Raw genomic sequence first — 21,577 nt, 5'->3', positions numbered from 1 at the left:
TCTTCTTGCCTAATGCAGGCAAGAAGTCTATTTTGTGTTTGGACTCTTGGTCAGGACAAACAGAAAAGAAATTTGAAAATATAGGCAAGGGTAATAAAGAAGTAAAAATCCTTACAATTCCTGCGGGAACAACTGGCTTCACTCAATCATTGGATGTCTACGTATTCAGACCGTGGAAAAACTTCCTGAAACAATTTTCGGACTTAATCCTCTTATACAACTATGAATATTAACCTACATTTGAGGAATAACATTCTCAAAATTCAATCATTAATCCACAATCAATTCTCATCACCCCGATTCCAAAACATGATTAAATATGCCTGGTGGAAAAGTGGATATATTGAAGAAAAACCAGATAGATGTGAAACGCCTGTTGATTTCTGTTGAAAGAATTGCGGTACAGTCTGCAAAATCTGCAATAACATTGCAGTAATAAAATGTGCGTGGTGTACTAACTCTGTGTATGAAGCATTTTTTGCGATAGAAGATAAAGCTATTCGTCATTATTGCCATGAATATAAAGAATAATGCCAATTATCATGGAATTTATACTCATAGACTATGAAAAGAAATTATGAAATCTTGCCTTCACTGGCTGGATCTCGACCATATCTTGCCTTTACTGGCTGGATTTCGCTCACATCTTGCCTTCACTGGCTGGATCTCGATCACATCTTGCCTTATTTGAATGAATAATTAACTTTTAATTCCTTTATTGATCGAATCATTGACTGATCTTGCCTTAATTGGTTGGATCAATGAACAATTTTAAATTGCAGAGGCTTGTTTTATTTACAAATCACCAACGTTCTGAATGTAAAATTTTACGCTCTATTGATTCTCGGGATGAAAAGTAAACTACTCCCTTTGAAAAACATGAAATGATTTTCAAATGACCTTGAAAATCGACCTCAAGGTCGACTTCAAGGTCGCCATCAAGTGCATCACTTTGAACTCTACATCTTTGGTCCTAAGCACTTTTTTCAGAAAATGTATCGTTTCAGAAATAATTAGCCATAACTGTTTCCACCTCCAGGGGTTGAGGGGTGCTTTCTACTCCTAAAAATCGTGTTTAGCCGAAACAAAAAAACACGTATTTAATGTTTTTCGGTGTTTAATAAGTATGTTAAGTTTCATTCAAATCGGTGAGTATCAGTTGGGTAGTGTTACTTGTTAGAGCTCTACAACTTTGGTTGGAAACATTTTTCTCAGAAAAGTTTCGTTTTCGAGATATTTAACCGTTTCCAGACTTCTAACATCCTGTATATATGGTATACCATATATACCTTTGTCTTTTTGTCTCTTCTTCTCTTGCTTTCTCTCTTCTCTATCTTCTTCTCTTTCTGTTTCTTTTGCCTATTTTTCGTCTTGTTTATTTTCTTTAATTTTATTTTTTTCACAAACGGTTACTCAAACTTTCAAAATTCGCATGACAAATTGACAATCGCAAAAGATACGAGCATCACTGCGCTTACGCAATATAATAGCTAATAAAATTTAGGCACAATTTACCTCATCGTAGAGTCCTACGATCGGGAAAACGTTATAAATACTTCGAAGCATTTGATTGACCAATCAGGACAAAAAGAGTAAATATTTCTTTATTCTGATTGGTCAATACTTCGAAGCATCTCTAGCGTTTTTTCGACCGCAGCCTATGTATAGGACTCTACCTAGAGAGCCTCTAGAAGAGAGAGGCGCCAACTAGCTATTTTGTGATTAGCTAGCATAATATGTGCCGATTTGGTTATTGCGACGCCAATGTAGAGCAGATGGGATACGAATTCTCGGACCGACGATATCATATGTTTAAGGTTATATTACACATATTACAAATTATAATGCGTAATATAACCCCAAACATTTGATATCTTCGGTCCGAAAATTCGTATTCCATCTGCTCTGTATTGGCGTCGCAATGAGCATATATATTATGCCAGCCAATCAAAAGGCTGGTTGGGTTAGCGCCTCTCTCTCCTAGAGGATCTCTAACTCTACCTCATCGTAGAGACCCTCTAATAAGAGACTGACCATAAGAGGGCCACTTTTGATTGGTCCGTCATTTTTCGTCAACTCCCGCTCATATTCAAATTTCAATTATTCTATTTATTTAAAATGTGAATAATATTAAATAATAAATATTATAGAAATATAAAAAACTAGTTTTTATATTGATCTAAATAATTTATGTTAAAATAATTTTTTATATTTAATGTTTTCTCTTCTATGAAAACTTAAGTAAAATTTAAGTAAGGGTAAGGAATAATTTATAAAGGTAAAAACACTTTTAACATTTGGAAAATTTATTTAAAAAAAGTGTGTACAGCCATAGATTTGCTATCATATCTTCTCTTAACATTAATATTTTTTTTGTTTATTATTCTTAATCTAAATACCACAAATCTTTTAATAATTTTTAAAAACAGTTGATGGCAATTTATAATATGTTCTGCGGCAACCTGACTAAAGTTAGAAATTAAATAATTTTTCCAATTAATATTTTCAATATTAAAATATTTTGAATAGTGTCGGAACATCTTTTCTAATAATATAAATAGTTTAAATGTTTTTACATTGACAAAAAATAATGAGTTTTTAAAATAACATTTTAATTGTACTAATCTTGTAAAGGAATACTCTATTGAAGTTTCTGATGTTATAGATTTTATGCAATTGTTACATGTTTTATATATTTTCATAATAGATCTTACAATATATCCAGCAATATTGTATAAAGAATTTAACTCAAGAGTTGTTATTATAATTTTTCTGTGGAATTTTTATTAAAAGATGGAATTTTATCAATATTTGCTAGATTATTATTTGAATCTACCACAAGTTTTTTGTTCTTTTTCTTTCCTGATAAATATTCAAGAAATCCTGAAAAATATTCTTGGTCATCATTATCATAATTGCTGTTATCTATATGTTTCATATACATTGCAATAGATATTAATTTCAAATTATTTGTAAATTGTAAAGGATTTGGTATAACGTTTTTTTGTCTTATTTGCGAAAAGAGATTCTCAATGCAATTTTGAGTGAATCGAGAAGTTAAAACAAATTTAAAATTTCTATGAGTAATAAGATATTCAGTTAAGTCTATTACTGATTTAATACTAATTATAATACCTCTTTGTACCGGTTTAAATTGTCCAGTACCTATCTTTAATTTTATAAAAATATCAATAATTTCATTTAAAAAAGTAATATTTTCGTTGTATACATTTTCATTTTTTGTACCAAGGGCTAATTTGCAATATCTTGATGTCATAAGAGAAAACCATTTACACACGATGGTAACAAACCAGGCGGTAGTGATAAACTCTGGTTTATTATTTTCATTTCCTAATAATTGAAATGAGCTACTCACATCGTTTGAAAAAACATGTTTAGCTTTATTTACTTTCATTTTGTTGAAATTATTGCATCTAATGTCATCTATTTTTAGTTTAGGCGTTAATAAAAGTTCAGAATTATTTTGAATATCTATCAGTTCACAAAAATGTTGCAATTCAATTTTATCAGAAGGTAAGTTATACTCCATTACTACATCATTGGAAATAATTATCGTTTCATTACTGACTAATGCTGACTTAAGATTTTTTTAAATATGTGGTGGGTCGCCAATAATATATAAATATTGATTTGTATCGAATGGATGTGTGATATAATAAATTATTTTACTAAATCGCCCAGTACTTATACCCAATAATTTCCACAATGCAACATTTCCAGAACCCATATCCGATATAAAAAAGTTTACATGGAAACCTATTTGCTCTGCTTTAGCAATTATCTGAAAGATTATATTTTTTAAAGTTTCACTATTAAAACTGTTACCAGTAAAATAGTATCCCACGACATGCTTCCATCTATTACTAATACCGACAAGCATAAATACAAGAGCATGCGTTGCGCTACCTTTCTCGTTGGGAAATGTTATGTCTCCTATTAATGATCCCGTTGATGAATTGTAACATTTTTTAGGTGTCATCGTCATTTCATCAAATACTAGGCCGCATTCCAAATCAGCTTCTTTTTCCAAATATGGTTTCTTATGTATTAGGAATTCAAACATTTTGTTTGAAATTCCAGGCTCAAATTTAAAATCTTTTAATTTCCGTCGTAACGTTCTCAAACTCGAAAATGGATATCCATGTTGAATGAGTTCTTCATAGCCATTATTTTCACAAACAAATTTTAATTACAGAGCACGATGTACTGTTTTATGGGACCAATTTCGAATACTCCTCTTTTCCATGAATAAAGCCTGGATCTGATCTTCAGTAAAAATTGAATTTAAAGCTGCTTTGTATCTATTATTATTCATTTTAGTTTGCAATGTATGTATTGTTTTTCTTAAAGCTTTCATTTTTCTTCTCATATTTATCATTCGTAGATGTTGTCTTTGAATAACTTCTGCAAGATTTTCATGTTCACGTTGTTTCTTGCCTTCTTTATTTTTTCTTAAATTAGTTATAGATGAAGACTCAGAAGTATTCGTAATTATCTGAAAAAAATATTTTGCGTGATACAAATACATTAAAATTTTCTGTTATAGTGTTACTATTTTAATACTAACTTCACATTCCACATCTTGATTTTCATTATTAATCAATTCATTATTGGAAACATCATTCTAGCATGTTATCGTTTGTGGCATTATTTTTAACAACACTTCATTGTTTTCATTTTCTGCTATTGGCATTTTCTTTTTAAGAAAAAAACCGAATATTGTGGGAACAGCATTTGGTTTTAATTTTCGTTTACCGTCACTTCTTTGTTCTCACATATCTGGAGCAAAATGTATCTGTATAATAAAAAAAGAAAAAAACAAATTATTTAATTTTATCATATAATTGTTATATAACATAATTATTCATATAAAAATATACAAAAATTAAAAATAAAAATTATAGTAATTTTTAGTATTCGAAATTTGCAAATTGTGATTAAAGTGAAATAAGAAAGAAGAGGTGATATACAATAAGACATAAATAAGTTTCAATATAGAAATAAAAGATAAAAGACAAGATTCAAAACCACTTTTAATTAAATTAATAATATATTTTTGATCAATTTTATTAGAAACATGCTACTTAACCTCACAAAGATACGAATTCTTTGTAGGCGTCCAATTTTGACGGCCAACATTTTTGGCCCATGAGGCACATCGTTGAGGATCCCTGGGAAATATTTTCATTATATATCCTTTCGATGATGAGTTGTTACAAAATTCCGCTGATCATCCACCCATTTTTATGGAATTTTAAACACACAACACGTATCACTTTACACCGACATGAATTGAAAGACACATATATAACAAACACGTGTCAGACATTTGTGTGAGTGGAAGAGTGAAATAGCCTATATTTCTCTCACTCGCAGGATTTTGACGAAACATGGCGACGCACTCTTATGGCCAGTCTCTTATTAGAGGGTCTCTACCTCGTCGCACCATCTCGCAATGGCTTCACTTCCCTCGCCTAAACCACGAGTTTATGCTCGGTCTCTATATTTTCTATGTCTATGAATGTACCCATTACCCATTAATAAGCGAGGAGCACACACTTTTGCATAAACGCATAATCATAAGCATAAGGAATTTGATTGGTCAATTTCTTTATGCATAAGGAAATGGACCAATCAAATTTCTTATGCTTATGATTATGCGCTTATGCAAAAGTGTGTGCTCCCCGCTATACAATTTCGTCGATATATGGCAAAGCCAAGATCATTTATATATTTGCCTAAGTGCTATATAGAAGAAGAAGAAAAAGTCATTTATATATAAAATAATAATCTCGCGAAATGATTTGTTTATTCATTATAAACTATTTCTGAGTACAGTAAAAAGTGGACATATACAACTTTGTATAAAGTAATATATAACATATATAATATATACATTAAAAAATTTCATGATGTGATAAATATTTTTTGAAGAATAAAGCTGTGATTTAAAATTAAATTATAAAAAATGTGGAGCTTGCACATATAACGACACACACACACACACACACACACACACACACACACACACACACCACACATACAATAGAGTAAAATCAATTGCTAAACAATACAATATCAAATGCATCATAATTTCATAAATGTCTTTTTTTATTAATAGATATGTAACCTAAAGATATGATATAATAGAAAATGAAATAATTGCATGCTAATTATGAATGCGAATCTATTATCAAATAACTGTATCGCGTGATCAAGCATCAATCATTACTCTTTATTTTGAAAAATATAGCCTTGTAATATTAATGATTATATATATATATATATATATATATATATATATATATATATATATAATAATGTAGTTGTAAGACTGTGTGTATAGTATGCTATGTATGTAGGCTACCATTCTATTAAGTGTATATTTTTCAGACACATTCCACGTAACAATCGCAACGCTCATGGACATCATCTGTCTCTGTTTAACTTTCAGTGAACAAGAATAAAATGATATTGTGAGCGTTGCAGTCGTTAAATGGAATGTGTCCATAGAGAAATGTCACACACACACACACACACACATATCTTGACTTAGATTGATCTCTGAACAAAGCGTAATTATTGCTCAATGCACTGTAATATTTATTAATTTCAGTTTTTGATGGAAAAAACGTTTTGTTTTATATTATATAAACTCTCCAAACTATATAAATACATTTTCTCCTTGAATATCATATATTTACTGAGATTTTTATTTTCATACAAAAATTCAGTTAATGTTGATTTTTAATTGATATTTATTTGATATTTAAATTGATACTTTTAGGCTGTATTCCGTTTCATGCATAATGCGCATGATGCATTACTTATTCTTATTTAACATTTGGTGAACAACAAGTAATGCATCATGCATGAAACGGAATGCAGCCTTATAATGTCATTCAATTTGATTGTAAGCATTTTTGTTATTTTAGAGTGCAATGAAATTATGTTTTATATATATAAATATTTTATTAATGTAAATTTTTCAATATAGTATCTACTTTTGTTTAAAAAATAAATTTTAAATAAGATTTTTGTTAATATAAAGTTGACTTAAGAAATTAATAATATTTAATGATATACAAATTAATAATGTACTTCAATTTACAATGTGTTTTTGCTATTTATATTTTGTATTCTTATTCACAGAAACTTTTTTCACTTCTCCGTATATTATGTTTCCGCAATTTAATCTATCTAGTTTTGTTATAAGTTTTGTAATAAAAAAACTCAATGTCTCAAAAGCTCTTATTAAAGGAAATGTCTTGAGAATTATGTGGCGATTGTATAGTAATTAAAATTAAAATTATCTTATTTTATTCTTTTAATATATTTTTTGTTTTTACAGAATGCTGTCGAAACAAATTGTTCACAGTGCTAAGTTGCATGTTATAGTGCGTTGGTTTACTCGCAGCAATATTACACAAGAAAGTAATAAAATGGACAAAATTCCTGCACAAAAAAACAATGAAACTGTAAAGAAAACTGATGGTGTCCTGGGTAAAGAGTTCATAAGCTTTTACATAAACCAATTAACCTTCGGACAGCATACAATGTGATAAGCATATGCAAAATTTGGTCAATTTTGATTCATAGTAAAATTTCTTTTATTCTTCCATATTAAATTTTTATAATAAATTTTAATTTGAGAGATATATATAATGTACATATACTATTCTTAAATATTTTTTAAATAAAATTCTTGATATTTTTGTACTATAATTTTTGTACACATGATATATTTATGTCGATTATTACAAGAGTCTTATAAAACATTATCAAGATATGCATGGTAAGTGACAAAGAGTTTGTCAACAAAGGGTTAACTGGTAAAATAAATACTTAATAGAATACTTAATAAATACTTAAATAGAATAAATAGAGCAAATAATTAAAGCGATTAATTTTAGCTTTAATTAAATTATTTTATCTTAAGTAATATTATCAAAAACTATATTTTCAAACTTGGTAATAACTAGCATATTTTTTTTGTTATTTAATTATAAAAAAGATACAAGAAGAGAAATTATTTTATTGAAAATATACTAATAAAAAATATACTAATATAATTTTTATATACAGGGTGTCCCCAATTTAAATCGCAAAATTTCAGGAGTGTATAGGGGACTGAAAAGCTAAGACAGAAAGTCCTTTAGAGATTTGCTCGTTTTTGCTTCATTTTAGAAAAAATCGCAAAAATTCTGTCTCTCATTGTCAGTTGCTCTTTTGAGTTGATTGGCACCGAATAAACTTTCCGCTTCAAGATTCCTTACATATGTAAACACTTGATGTTATCCTTTATGGTGCTAATTAATTCAAGAGAGCAATTAAGAGACCGAAACATAGATGCAGTGCACTAAATATCACTAGAACAATGTCTAGCTGCAATTAATGAGGTCAGTGATAGATGTAATGCTTGCATTGCTACAAGAGGGCAACATTTTGAACAATATCTGCATTAAATAGATGATAACGTAAGTAAAATGTAAATAAATAAGTAAAAAAACGAAAACTTATTTTGTTTCTTTTTTTGTGATTTTCTCCAAAATGGAGCAAAAACGAGCAAACTTCTAAAGGACTTTCTATCTTAACTTTTCGGTCCCCTACACGCTCCTGAAATTTTGACATTTAAATTGGGGACACCCTGTATATCTACTTATCACATATATTTTTATAGTTTATATATTTTAGGATCGCGTATGCATCGTGTGACTAATTTTGATAAGAGAATGCTGGTTTGGGTAAAACGGTATCCAAATATAGCAGATGTTCCTAGGGATATTACGTATGTATTACATTTACATTTTTTTATTATTTGTATTTGAATTAAAAATACAAACATTTAAAATATAAGTTTGATTAAAATTATTTAATAATTCAAAATATAATTTTAAATAAATTTAAAACTGTTTTTCTTTAGAGATTTTAACATATTGGTAATCACCAAGTTATAAGAAATCTAATAAATAATTGTTATAAAAAATTATTTTATTCGAAAATGCATTTATATTAATTTATTAGCTTTTTGTATAATTAATTTGTTTTATCATTTGATAAATAAATATTTTCTCTTAAATAGAGTGGACTGTTTACTTGCTGCAAGGAGTAAAGCACGAATTAAGGCCTGTAATTACATGATTATTGGTACCCTAATTGGTTGTATAGGTTCTGTAATACTTGGAAAAAGACAAGCTGCAAAAGGAGAAACTTTAGCTAAACAAAGAGAGGATTGGTTGAAAGAAATCTTAGCACAGGAGAAAAATGAATAAATATGTAAATGTAAAACAATGTAGAAATAATTTAGAAATATATATAAATATCTATATATAATTTTTTTGAGAAACAAACAGATACAATAAATTAAACATATTAGCGACTGTTATTATTATTTTGTTATATATATACTATTTTAAAGTAATACTCATAATATTTTCCATATAGCAATAAACATTCAATTATTTAATTATTTACATCTGCAGTGAATAATATAGACGTTTTATGACATAGTGTTTTCTTTTTAATAACGAGGCAAACAATATATACTATATTATACTACTCCACACGTATGTGCACGCATGCACACACATGTGCGCGCGCGCGTGTATGCATTTGTTGTAAAATTAATTTAATGAGTTTAAAACATTAATTTTTTTTTATTGACACAATTAGAAAGTTGCTGAAACTATTTAGTTATTATTTTGAAATACAAATGATTACAATTTTTTTAATCAACTATTTTTTGAATGTAAGAAATCCCTGTCAATTTTGTTAACGTATAATACAAAGATTATATAAACTAATTTAATGATTAAATTTTGTCTACAATCGGTTTGTTACTGTTTTAAATGTAAAATTTTATTAAATTTTTTATATAATTTTTGTATTGCATGTTAATAAATAAAAAATTGACAATTTTTTGTGTTCAAAACAATTTGATTTTTTCAAGTCCATTTTTTTGTTCTCAAGTAATAGCCAAATAGTTTTCAGTAACTTTCTAATAGTCACAAGTATAAGAAAGTTAAAATTCATCTCTTAAAAATGTTTTCTAACAAAACTCGCATTTTGTTATTTACTACCAAAAACTATAATATATATTTATATATAATTTACCTGTAGTACAATAATACAATTATATCTGATTTTTATTAGGGAGTTCTTAAATTATTTGCAAAATAAGCAATTTCTATGATTTGTGTATATCATATTTTTATTTATCCTTGCAAATAGTACAGTTGGAATTCTCGCTCATGAAAGAGAGAGAGAATTAGTATATATTGTATATCTTCATTACAAAATAACAATGATTCTGGAGATAAACAAATTATTGCTAATGTTTATTAATGTTTACAAAATTATTATGTACATAACTATATTGTAACAACTCATATAATATAGCAATTAGATAAACATATACCAATATATTTTCAGTCTTATTTATTTGCTACTTCTATGTGTTCACATGTGATGGTTTATAAAATCCACGGCATCTTTCATAATAAATTTGTACTGTGCGTTTTTTAATAATTTCCTCTATATTAAGCTCAGCTTTTAATAATCTCAATGTAGTTTGTTCATTTCTCAAATTTTTTATTAATGTTAGTTTTTCATCACCATTCTCTCTCAAATTTTTTAATTGTATTACTCTTTCCTTAGCGGTATTCAAACACTTCATGATTGCTTGTTCTCTTTGTGTATGCACGGATTTTATTTGTTGGAATAAATCTTTACATTGCGCATTAGGATCCACTTGGCCTTTGAAGGATTCAGTAGGAATTGTAGTATTCAACATGTAAATTATTTTGTCATCTAACAGTCGCATTTTTTTTAATGTATCCTAAAATACAATATGGTTTTCATATTTGCTATTCATATTTAATAATTATGTATTTATATTTTTATTTTATATTGCAAAATGATATAAAAATGTAGTATTGTGTATGTATGTTTGATATTATATTTTATATTCTTTTATACATATATATTTAATAATAACAATATATATATAGGCTCAGAATACTAACAAAAGTGGGAAAATTGGCAAATAAGAGTCAAAGCGCAGGTATTGGTGCACGAACTTATTATTATATTATAATAATAAATGTATATTTTTTCAAAATGTACATTTTGGACAATTTCTAAAATACACATTCATTACTAAAATATAATAATAATAAGTTCGCGCATCAATAGCCGCGCCTTGGCTCTTATTTGCTAGTTTTCCCACTGGCATATATATTTTCATATATATTTGCATAGTTACAATTTTCTAATTTTATTTTTCTAATATATATGACAATATGTCAACAGAAATTAAATAAAAATTCAGCATAACATGATATCATGCTTTAAATTGTCGGCAGAATATCGTCAGAAATTGAGCTCCTCTGTAACCACAGTGTCACGGCAGAAATGCGGCAAAAATTCAGCATATAATTGAACGGCCGTCTCAAAAGATAACATCAAAAACAGAATTGCAGTAACATTAAAAACAGAAACGCAGTATGGTCTGTTGTCATGAAATAATGATAGATACATATCAATATCATATACAATTTGTATATCAGGTTCTATAGTTCTTTCGTTTACCGCTGTATGACGTATCTATTTCAAGTTTCTTTTACGGACAAATACAAAGATTGCAAAGCGTGGCTAACAAAGTAAAAAATGTATATCTATTTTTATTAGCTTAATTTTTGATACAATTCTAACAAAGGACACAGAATATTAAATTGAAAGTTTGGAAACCAAATACATCAATAAAATTATCTATTTATTGACTGCTTGAAACAAAATAAGAATTCAATTTCCATACAAATCTTGATACTTACGAGTTATTAATAAATAAATTATTTATTTAAATTTATATATTTAATTATCTATAACTATGTCAATTATTTACATTACATAGAATGTACAATATTAACCTGCTATACATTACAGATATTATATTTACGACGGGAAAATTACAAGTAACTGACGATTTATCGTAAACATTTATGCAATAATATTTATAACATTCAGTTTTTATTGCATCTATATTAGTAATCGTGTTTTGCAGGCATGCTTTATCTTTACCATGTTTTCGTCGTCACATTGTGATAGCAGCAATAGACTTCTCCTGGTTTCTGCCTTTAATAGTTGATGAGATAAATTGTGTTTTATTCTTGTCGCGTTTCTGCCATCACATTGTAACATGGCAGGCCATGTTTGATTTCTGCCGTCAGTATCTGATATAGCAGACTTCGCTCGATATTTGCTACATATCCGCTGTCACGACGTAATAGTAAATAATACTCTATTTTCAGTCCATTTTCTTTGTTATATTATATTGGCAAACTGTGCTGCCAGAAATTAAGCTTAACGAAAACGCAGCAAAATCTGACGAAGTCATGATTGAATTTGTTGGCATACTGCTATCTGGGTGTATATATATATATATATGATATATTTTTTTCATAATAATGTTGATATTCTATTGTTAAATCAAAGTTATCTTTTTGTGTATTATACACAATATATAGTTTTCTCACACAATATATAATAAATTTCTAAAATATCACCAACCAGCATTAATCATAAAAATTTTTAATATTACTTTTTGATAACTTGAATACTATTAAATATGTGTATATTTGTTATATCCGTATAATGCAGTGTAGAAATACGCAAATGTTATTTAAACTCTATTTTCTATAAATACCTGATATTCGATACATGATTTCGATAAATACCTGAAATTCTAAAAAATCGCCACATTCCATGCTCGCGGATGTCATTTTTAGGTTAGAAATGGTAGGAACTTTTAACTATAGATGTGTTCCGTTTGACATTATTTTCGCTTCAAATTAAAGAAAAATTTTGGCTGCACTACTTGGTGTTTAAAAGAATTCTGGCAACATCATATTTGTCCTTGAAATGAAATAATGTTGTTAAAACGTTATAAATTTTTCTTTCCACATTTGCTTTCATTTTATTTTAAATACCTTTAGCATAGAGTTCTCAGAGTCTCGGAGACGCTTTCTCGCGCATGCAAGGGCAGAGAGAAAATACTTCTTCTTCTTCTTCTTGTGAATGGCACCGGGCCTGAGACTCACAGGCCCACACGGCCAAGTCGATGAATATAAATAGTGCTAATGTGTAGTTGTAGAGATCAAGTTATGGGTTAGTATCAGAAATTTTATTTAGATGTGTGAGTTACTGATAGGATGCTAGAAGGAATTCCTCTTTAGAAGAGGAGAATAGAGTACAAAAATAAGGTCCAAAGGACACACGCGTTACATGAACACGTCCGTAATCGACCAAGGCCGCAACCCGCAACGGAAGTGCAGGGAGAAGATATAATAGAGTGCGGGAGCCATAGGTAATCGTGTAAGTGAAAGCAGAGAGAAGCCTGAGAGAGGCAATGCCGGCGATTTTCGCGGGACGCTTTTTCTAGAATGTAGAGCAGCGCCATGCATCTATTTTTTAGGAATTGGAAACACTTACCCACATCCACTTTTCGGTACCGTCGGTCAAATCTCCATATGGTTCATGTCCGTGCTATATCCACTTTTTGATCTTCTCGATAGTGGTAGTACACAGTACACTGATCGCTTGACAACGAGAAATGTTGGCGCCGAGATCTTTGTCTCTTTTTCATCGCGTATGTGTGTAGTATCCGTGAAGGCACAACACCGATACGTTGAGCACACGGATGCGACCGTTGAGAGATAAATCCAGATAAGGAGCGACAATCGCGTGCTGTTCTTGTTCTTCTAACCCCAGTGAGCAATAAGTAATCAAAAAGAATTCTTAAAGTACTCAGGTTTAAGAATTGGACATCCAACAATACCATCTAAATCTAAATGATAACATAATGATGTCAATAAGTCCTCTAATGCGTCGATTGTAGAAGAAAAAAAGACATCATATAAATGACATCTTAGAGAATACTACAATCTGACTTTCTTATAAATGTCATGAAAATGTTACCATTAAGAATTGTTATTTATATTATTATTTTTACATACTTTCTTTATTATATAGAAGAAAAGTACCCAATAATATATATATATATATATATATATATATATATATATATATATATATATATAACTTTTTTATTATAAATATATATATCATACATATTTTAGAAATTTTGAATAACACAAATTTTTTTGTGTTTACATATAAAAATAAAAAAATTAATACTGGTGTATGTAATACACAGGACTGTATGTATATCAGCACCTCAGAGGTAAATTGTATTAAGTAACAAATTTGTAATTTTCAGTAGAGACTGTTCAAAATTTTTATTAACTTTTTATTATCAACGCTAATTTGCAACACTTACGAAGATATGTCAGTAATAAAGGTGATATCATTATAGATTATGAATAAATTTTAGCTACATTTGAATTGAAAATTGTTATTTATTATAGTGACTAGTACAATTTACCTATGAGATGCTAATATGATCCTTACATATAAAAATAATATATAATAAAAGTAATATTAAAATTTGATTTTTAATACTTTTCTTATATTTAATTTTCTTATTTTATATTATATTTACTCAGGTAATTGCCATATTGCACACAAGTAAAAAATATTTTTTCTAAATGTTTCATTTCTTCTTTTTCTAAATGTTTCATGTCGCTTTGAATGTTAATTTGTTCGATCTCCAGCATGTTATAGCCAACTTTTTATTACAGTTTGGATCGAATGAAAAGAAACATTTTTCCCGCTAATACTGGTGATCACTTCTGAAAAAAATTTTAATTAATTTGGTAATAAAAAATTAAAATTATAAAGTTATTATAAAATTATTAAAAATGTAAATCTCTTTAACATATATTTACTATTTTCTAAAATAATATCAGAATATATTATATTTAGAAATTATTAATTAAAAAGTGTAAAAATATAAATGTTTCCAAAAGAAATTAATTCTTGGAAGCAAGTCTTGAACGTAAAAAATATGGAATGAACAATTAATGAAAAAAATTTAACTAAAAGTAATAATCTCCATAATAACACATTAATTAAAATATTATGGGAAAAATGCAACAAAAATGTTATAACTATTTTTTTTTACATTTTGTAAGATTACAGACAACATTTTATTAGATTACATAATATTTATATATAATTATAATATTTTTATTTATTTAATAATAGTATATATATAATTTTTATTGATTTAATAATATTTAAACATCTTTTTCAACAACATTTAAACATAACGATAACATATAACAATATTTAAACAACATTTTTCTTTTTTTAGTTATATTTTATTATTATTTTATCATTTTGTTTTTTGTCAATATATTTTTATAATAATGAAAATTGCACTGAGCACAAATAGCAAGAACCCAGTAAACAATAGCGAACAGTAATAACATCATGCAATATAATATGCTTTTGTACGTATTAAAAATTGTTTTGTACGTTTTAAAAATTGGAAAGAAAATTATTTATTCAAAGTAAAAATAAAATTAATTTATTAAATTATGTTATTAATTAATTAAATTATTTTATTTTAATTATTTAAATATTAGTTATATATTTTCAATCTTAGAATATTAATGAAAAAATGCATAAGATTCCAAAAATGACGCAATCGGCGTATAAATATTAAGTACAATGTAATCAATCTGCACCATTCTGTAAGCAAACGTTTTACGTCCATGAGCCATTCATTGTAATGTGCCTAATGCTTTGCTTATGTATATATATATATATATATATATATATATATATATATATATATATACACATATAATTAGCATTGTCAACAGAAACACGATCAGTGCAGAACCGGTAGCATTAGCGTAAAATTTACATATATTGTGACGCTATATGCGTTACACCAATGCAAAACATCAACAGTTAGAATAAATAATAATTATTTTATGAATAACAATGATTAGAGTCTACCAGGAACGATTAATGTACATAATTACACTATTAGTTGATTTACGAAATAGATAAATTCCACGCCAATGCTCCACACTGGTTCTATATTGAGTGTTTCTGTCGAAAATGTTAAATGTATGGCGAATTTATCTTACTAGATATCATCACAGTAACTTCTAGGGCGTTACTGAAAAATCAAGTGTCAGTCACTATATCAGTGATGTCGTTCTATGTATGTATATATATTTATACATATATATATATATATATATATATATAATTCTAACATATTTAAAAATAATAAATAAAATATAAGAAAACAAACATACCGATAATGACGTCGACAAATTTCATACATCTCGTTTCAATAGTTTCTTTCTGTCCTGTCCATGAAAGTACTATCCACCTCTGTGAAGTTGGCCCCCCCATTTTTAAAATTTAAAAAAAAATTGTTAGAGTTCTGAGTGCCCCCCGAAGAGTTCTAAAGTTCTCTATCGATTTTAGAAAGAGTTCCGTCGTTTAAAGCACCGAAAATAGCACTTGAAGATATGAGGGGGCCAACTTCACATTTTTCGCAACTTTAAGACGGTATAACTTTTTTGTTATCAACTTTAGCACTTTGATTGTTAAGGATAATTGATAGAACTCTTTGGGGGGCTACCAGAACTCTCAATAAAACAGCCGGTTATCGATAAAAATTTTCACCCCTATAGTTCAAGACCTATAGAGGTAAAATTTTTTCTCGGTAACGGGCAGAGTTCTGTCGGTAGTCCTGGCAGCCTCTCGAAGAGTTCTAACGATAACTATTAGCACTCGAAGCGCTACGATGCAAAATAAAAAAGTTCTCGCTGGTCGAAGTCGCAAATCCGATAAATTTCTAAGTCCCATAGGGGTAAAATTTTTTCTCGGTAACGGGCAGTTCTGTCGGCAGTTCTGGAAGCCGTAAAATCGTATAAACATGTTTCGGGGTGATGTATGATCCACTATTTACAAGTGTTTCAGATATCATACGATAAAGATCATGAAAATGTGGAAAAATTTTACCATCATCATCTATAGTTTTATATTCGTTATTTATTATGACATTACGCAATTTCTCTTTATCGTACATAATGGAAAAAAATATCTAAAGAATTTAATGTAAAAGACATAAAATAATACTTTATGTAATAGTGCCGTATTGAAAATGTTTAGCATTAATAAAAAGGCTACATACCAGATATATAAATATGAAACCGGAATTTGCCCACAGCTGACCCTAGCTGTCAATGTAGTTACCGTCAAACCGCGTCATTGGCGCAATTTTCTTGTTTTGACATATGATAAAGATTTTCAACTCACAACAATACAAGTTTCATACAACAGCACAGTTTTTAATAGCGTTGAACATGTAGAATTTTGTGCCTGGAAACTACAATTTGCGGACAGCATTGATTTTCTGTTACCATTTGAAGAAAACTGCTGCAGAATCGCATCGAATGCTTGTCGAAGCTTACGGTGAGCATGCTCTTGGTAAATCACAGTGCTTTGAGTGGTTTAAAAGATTCAAAAGTGGCGATTTTGACGTGAGAAACGAAGAACGTGGAAGACCACCGAAAAAGTTTGAAGACAGCGAATTGCAAACATTGTTGGATGAGGATGACGCTCAAACGCAACAACAACTCGATTTGAATCAAGCTTTGCGTGAAAAACGACCAGAATATCAAAAAAGGCAACACAAAGTGATTTTGCTTCATGATAATGCACCATCACACACAGCAAAACCGGTCAAGGAAACGATTGAGGCGTTTAGTTGGGAAATACTTTCGCATGCGGCTTTCTCACCAGACTTGGCTCCATCCGATTACTACTTATTTGCATCGATGGGACACGCACTTGCTGAGCAGCGCTTCACTTCTTACGAAAATGTACGAAAATGTCTCGATGACTGGTTTGCCTCAAAGGAGCAACAGTTTTTTTGGCGTGGCATCCACAAATTGTCAGAGAGATGGGGAAAATGTATAGCTAGCAATGGGCAATACTTGGAATAACATATTTTTTATCATTCTCATACAATAAACGTATATTTTCTATACAAAAATTCCGGTTTCATATTTATATACCTGGTATAATTCGAAAGATAGTACTTTATATATATATGATTATAAACTAAGGAAAATTAGTAAATTAAAGAGGATTGTTACAGCTAATAAATTTAAATCTAAAGTACCATAAAAAAACCTAAAGCTAAAATAAAATCTAAAATATGAAAAATCTAAGTTTAAAAAGGAAAACCTAAAATAAAGTATAAAACACTTAAAGGCTAAAAAACATAAACCAAAAGAAGAATAAGAAAAATCAGGAAAGTCAATGGAAAGGAGACAAAACTACGGAAATGATTATACGAATTAATGAATGATTATACGTATCAAAATGCCAACTGTATCGTAGCACTTCTCATAATCGTTATGCCGATAATAGAAGTTACGACTGAAAAGACAACATTTGCCTCGATCGCTTTCTGATAAAGAATTAACTCTCGTTGCGATACTCTTTCTTTTACTATTTTTGGATATGTACTTATGTACATATTCTATAGATATATTAATAGGGATAAGTAAGAGTAGAGCTATATGTAAGACTATTGATAGAGATGAGATTTTGGTGGAAACGATAAACAAAGCAACAACGTTAAACATAAGAAGAGACATTAGATAAGTTCTCTCTGTTGTTTAGCGCTATCTTTTTTTCATTCTTAGCGCTATCTTCGTTTCAGTAGCGCTGCTCTTTTGTTTATTGCTCCGCCCATCACTCACCCCACCATCGTCATACTGTGCGGCACTGCATACGGCATAAGCTTCTGACTCATGAGCTAGCAAGCCACGCGAAGGAGTAGAGTAGCGGAATCGCAACGACAGTTAATCCTTTATCAGAGCGATCGAAGCGAACGTTGTCTTTTCAGTCGTGTTATTCCTATTATCGGCATAACGATTATAAGAGCTACGATATAGTTGGCGTTTTGATACGTACAACGAGTATCATCATTTTCGTAATTTTGTCTTCTTTCTATTGACTTTCCTTAACTTTCCATTGATTTTTCATTGACTTTCCTTTCCATTGACTTTACTAATTTGTTTTATTCTATCTTTTGATTTATGATTTTTTAGCTTTAAGTGTTTCATACTTTAGATTTTATTTGTTAAGCTTAGGTTTTTCATATTTTAGATTTTATTTTAGTTCTAGGTTTTATTTAATTGAACTTTAGATTTAGATTTCTTTAGCTGTAAGAGTTCTCTTTAATTTACTAATTTTCCTTAGTTTATAGCTATATATATATAAAGTATTATTTTATTTCTTCTGTATTAAATTGTTTAGATATTTTCTTCCAATATGTACGATAAAGAGAAATTGCGTGATGTCATAACAAATGACGAATATAAAACCGTAGATGATGACGGTAAAATTTTTTCACCATCTCATGACGTTTATCGTACAATATCTGAAACACTTATAAATAGTGGGCCACACATAACGCCGAAACATATTTATACCATTCTAAAAAATGATAGAAGCGGTATGTACAGCGCCGTATTAAAAGCGTTTGGCATTAACAAAAAGACTACATATAACGATTCGAAAGATAGCACCTTTAATGTAAGCGATAACACTTCCACTTCTGAATCTTTAAAAAATTTTAAGCTTATTATTTCGGAAGAAAAGTGGGCGCAAATAAAACGTACGCGCCAAACATACGGACGTGACAAACGGAGGTATACAGAGTGATTCAAAACAACCTTCTGTCCTTACACTGTCATATACTTGACACTATTCTAAGACGATATTTTTTTTGCCAAAATTTTTTCCGAGGCTTAGTTTTTAAATTATAAGCCAAAATAGTTAACGAATTACGGGCCGCGTACACAAGGCAGGCAGGAGCGGAGCAACTCACCGTCCCATACTGGTGATTACGTGAGGCGCTCGCTGCGATTAACTGTTTGCTATATGGGGTGTATGTGTGAGAGAGAACGTATACGCGTATACACACAAATACACATTCTCTCTTTCTCACTCACTGACTCTTACCTTGTATGTAGAGATTCGTTGCCCTTATACGACTCAATAAGTAATATTTCCGTATGATACAACGAGTAACTAGCAAACTTTTTTTCACTCACAAATTGTACCACTTATCGAACTTTTACGTATTAATCCACGCACTTTATCGATAAACTGAATTTATTAAAAAAAAACGATGTTATTATACGTCATTATATTTTCATATTTTATAGTTTTATATTTTCGAAACTATCGAATTTACAATGTCAGAGGCTTTAGCCGATCACGGGACACATGATAGCGTCCGCGTCGATCACGCGTAATGTGATACATTCAGTTGTTCGGCAGCCGGCAGCCGGCATGCCGGCAACGCTAGTACCGATACAACTTGCTTGTTGTCGTCGCGCAGTTTCCGCATCGAATAACGCGTTTCTTTCTTCGAGATATTTTAATAATTAATCGGTAGTAATCGGTAGATTGTGATTAACCCTTATAATCGTTAATAAATTCAATTTATCGATAAAGTGCGTAGATTAATTCGTAAAAGTTCGATAAGTGGTACAATTTATGAGTGAAAAAAGTTTGCTAGTTACTCGTTCTATCATACGGAAGTATTACTTATTGAGTCGTATGAGGGCAACGAATTACTACATAAAAGGTAAGAATTAGTGTGAGAGAGAGAGAGAGAGAGAGAGACAGAGTGCATGTGTGCGATCAACTGTTTGCTACACGCGATAGATGTAAAAGAGATTGATTGATTGATTGATTGATCTTTATTAGCTTTCTCAGCTATTTGTAATACAAATCTAGTTTACATTAATTACAATATACTCCTTTAACATTCGCTTAAACGGCACAATTCTTTCATTCCGCGAGAAAGACAGAGAGAGAGAGAGAGAGAGAGAGAGAGAGAAAGAGAGTGCGTGTGTGCGATCAGCTGTTTGTTATACGCGATGGATATAAAAGAGAAAGACAAAGAAGAGAGAAAGAGAGTGCGTGTGTGCGATCAGCTGTTTGCTACATACGATGGGTGTAAAAGAGACAGAGAGGGAGAGAGAGAGAGAGAGAGAGAGAGAGAGAATGTGTATGTGTGTGTATACGTATATACGTTCTCTCTCACACATACACTCCATCGCATGTAGCAAACAGTTGATCGCAGCGAGCGCCTCATGTAATCACCAGCATCGGACGGTGAGTTGCGCCGTTCCTGCCTGCCTCGCGTATGCGGCCCGTAATTCGTTAACTATTTTGGCTTATAATTTAAAAACTAAGCCTCGAAAAAAATTTTGGCAAAGGAAAAATCGTCTTAGAATAGTGTCAAGTATATGACATTGTAAGGACAGAAGGTTGTTTTGAATCACCCTGTATGTCATTACAAGCAGGCAAATGGACACATGTCTTTGCTGACAAAATATGGGAACAAACAAAATTACCGTGCGCATTCACATTTAAACGCGCTAAGGTATATGTTAATAGCGATGCTAAGTGTTATACGTGATTTAAAGGTATGTGCAATGAATGTGGCGCGCATCTTGTAGGCATATTATATAATAAGCCTATGAAAGCAAATGATGTAATATTTGAATGCACTCTCGCTGGATTTTCAACGGAAACTGTA

General features: G+C 29.8%; 2 protein-coding genes across 5 annotated transcripts; one reads left to right on the top strand and one right to left on the bottom strand.

Annotated features, from left to right (window-relative positions):
* The first annotated feature begins 5,461 nt into the window (after positions 1 to 5,461).
* LOC138936168 (UPF0389 protein CG9231) lies at positions 5,462 to 9,406 on the top strand. Of its 2 annotated transcripts, none has more exons than XM_070301316.1 (4): positions 5,462 to 5,517; positions 7,373 to 7,524; positions 8,716 to 8,809; positions 9,104 to 9,406. In XM_070301316.1, exons 1-4 carry the CDS (start codon positions 5,477 to 5,479, stop codon positions 9,291 to 9,293), a joined length of 477 nt encoding a protein of 158 aa, XP_070157417.1. In that variant the 5' UTR covers positions 5,462 to 5,476; the 3' UTR covers positions 9,294 to 9,406. The 2 variants fall into 2 exon arrangements, with proteins under 2 accessions (XP_070157417.1, XP_070157418.1); XM_070301317.1 differs by lacking the exon at positions 5,462 to 5,517 and adding an exon at positions 5,751 to 5,890.
* An 816-nt stretch (positions 9,407 to 10,222) lies between these two features.
* Ccdc58 (Coiled-coil domain-containing 58) lies at positions 10,223 to 13,602 on the bottom strand. 3 transcript variants are annotated; one of them, XM_070301313.1, is made up of 4 exons: positions 13,008 to 13,602; positions 12,756 to 12,933; positions 12,100 to 12,441; positions 10,223 to 10,858 (listed from the first exon to the last, which is right to left on the bottom strand). In XM_070301313.1, the coding sequence occupies exons 3-4, from the start codon at positions 12,217 to 12,219 to the stop codon at positions 10,472 to 10,474; spliced, it is 507 nt and encodes a 168-aa protein (XP_070157414.1). In that variant the 5' UTR covers positions 12,220 to 12,441; positions 12,756 to 12,933; positions 13,008 to 13,602; the 3' UTR covers positions 10,223 to 10,471. The 3 variants fall into 3 exon arrangements, with proteins under 3 accessions (XP_070157414.1, XP_070157413.1, XP_070157415.1); XM_070301312.1 differs by having other exon boundaries at positions 12,100 to 12,291; XM_070301314.1 differs by lacking the exon at positions 12,100 to 12,441.
* Positions 13,603 to 21,577: the final 7,975 nt, after the last annotated feature.

This window comes from Polyergus mexicanus, unplaced genomic scaffold (genome assembly GCF_030449975.1).
Source record: "Polyergus mexicanus isolate NDT 795.1 unplaced genomic scaffold, iyPolMexi1.0 SCAF_9, whole genome shotgun sequence".
Taxonomy (NCBI): Eukaryota; Metazoa; Arthropoda; class Insecta; order Hymenoptera; family Formicidae; genus Polyergus; species Polyergus mexicanus.
Note: the sequence above shows the minus strand (reverse complement) of the source record. Positions and strands in the feature narration are given on the sequence as shown.

Coding starts and splice junctions, on each gene's coding strand:
- Ccdc58 (XM_070301312.1), bottom strand. CDS start 12,800: ATGACATCCGCGAGCATGGAATGTGGCGATTTTTTAGAATTTCAG. Junction 12,292..12,755: donor GCGATTTTTTAGAATTTCAG/GTATTTATCGAA, acceptor ACGTCGTGACAG/CGGATATGTAGCAAATATCG. Junction 10,859..12,099: donor AATGTGACGACGAAAACATG/GTAAAGATAAAG, acceptor ATTGTATTTTAG/GATACATTAAAAAAAATGCG.
- LOC138936168 (XM_070301316.1), top strand. CDS start 5,477: ATGGCTTCACTTCCCTCGCCTAAACCACGAGTTTATGCTCG. Junction 7,525..8,715: donor GAAAACTGATGGTGTCCTGG/GTAAAGAGTTCA, acceptor TATATATTTTAG/GATCGCGTATGCATCGTGTG. Junction 8,810..9,103: donor GATGTTCCTAGGGATATTAC/GTATGTATTACA, acceptor TCTCTTAAATAG/AGTGGACTGTTTACTTGCTG.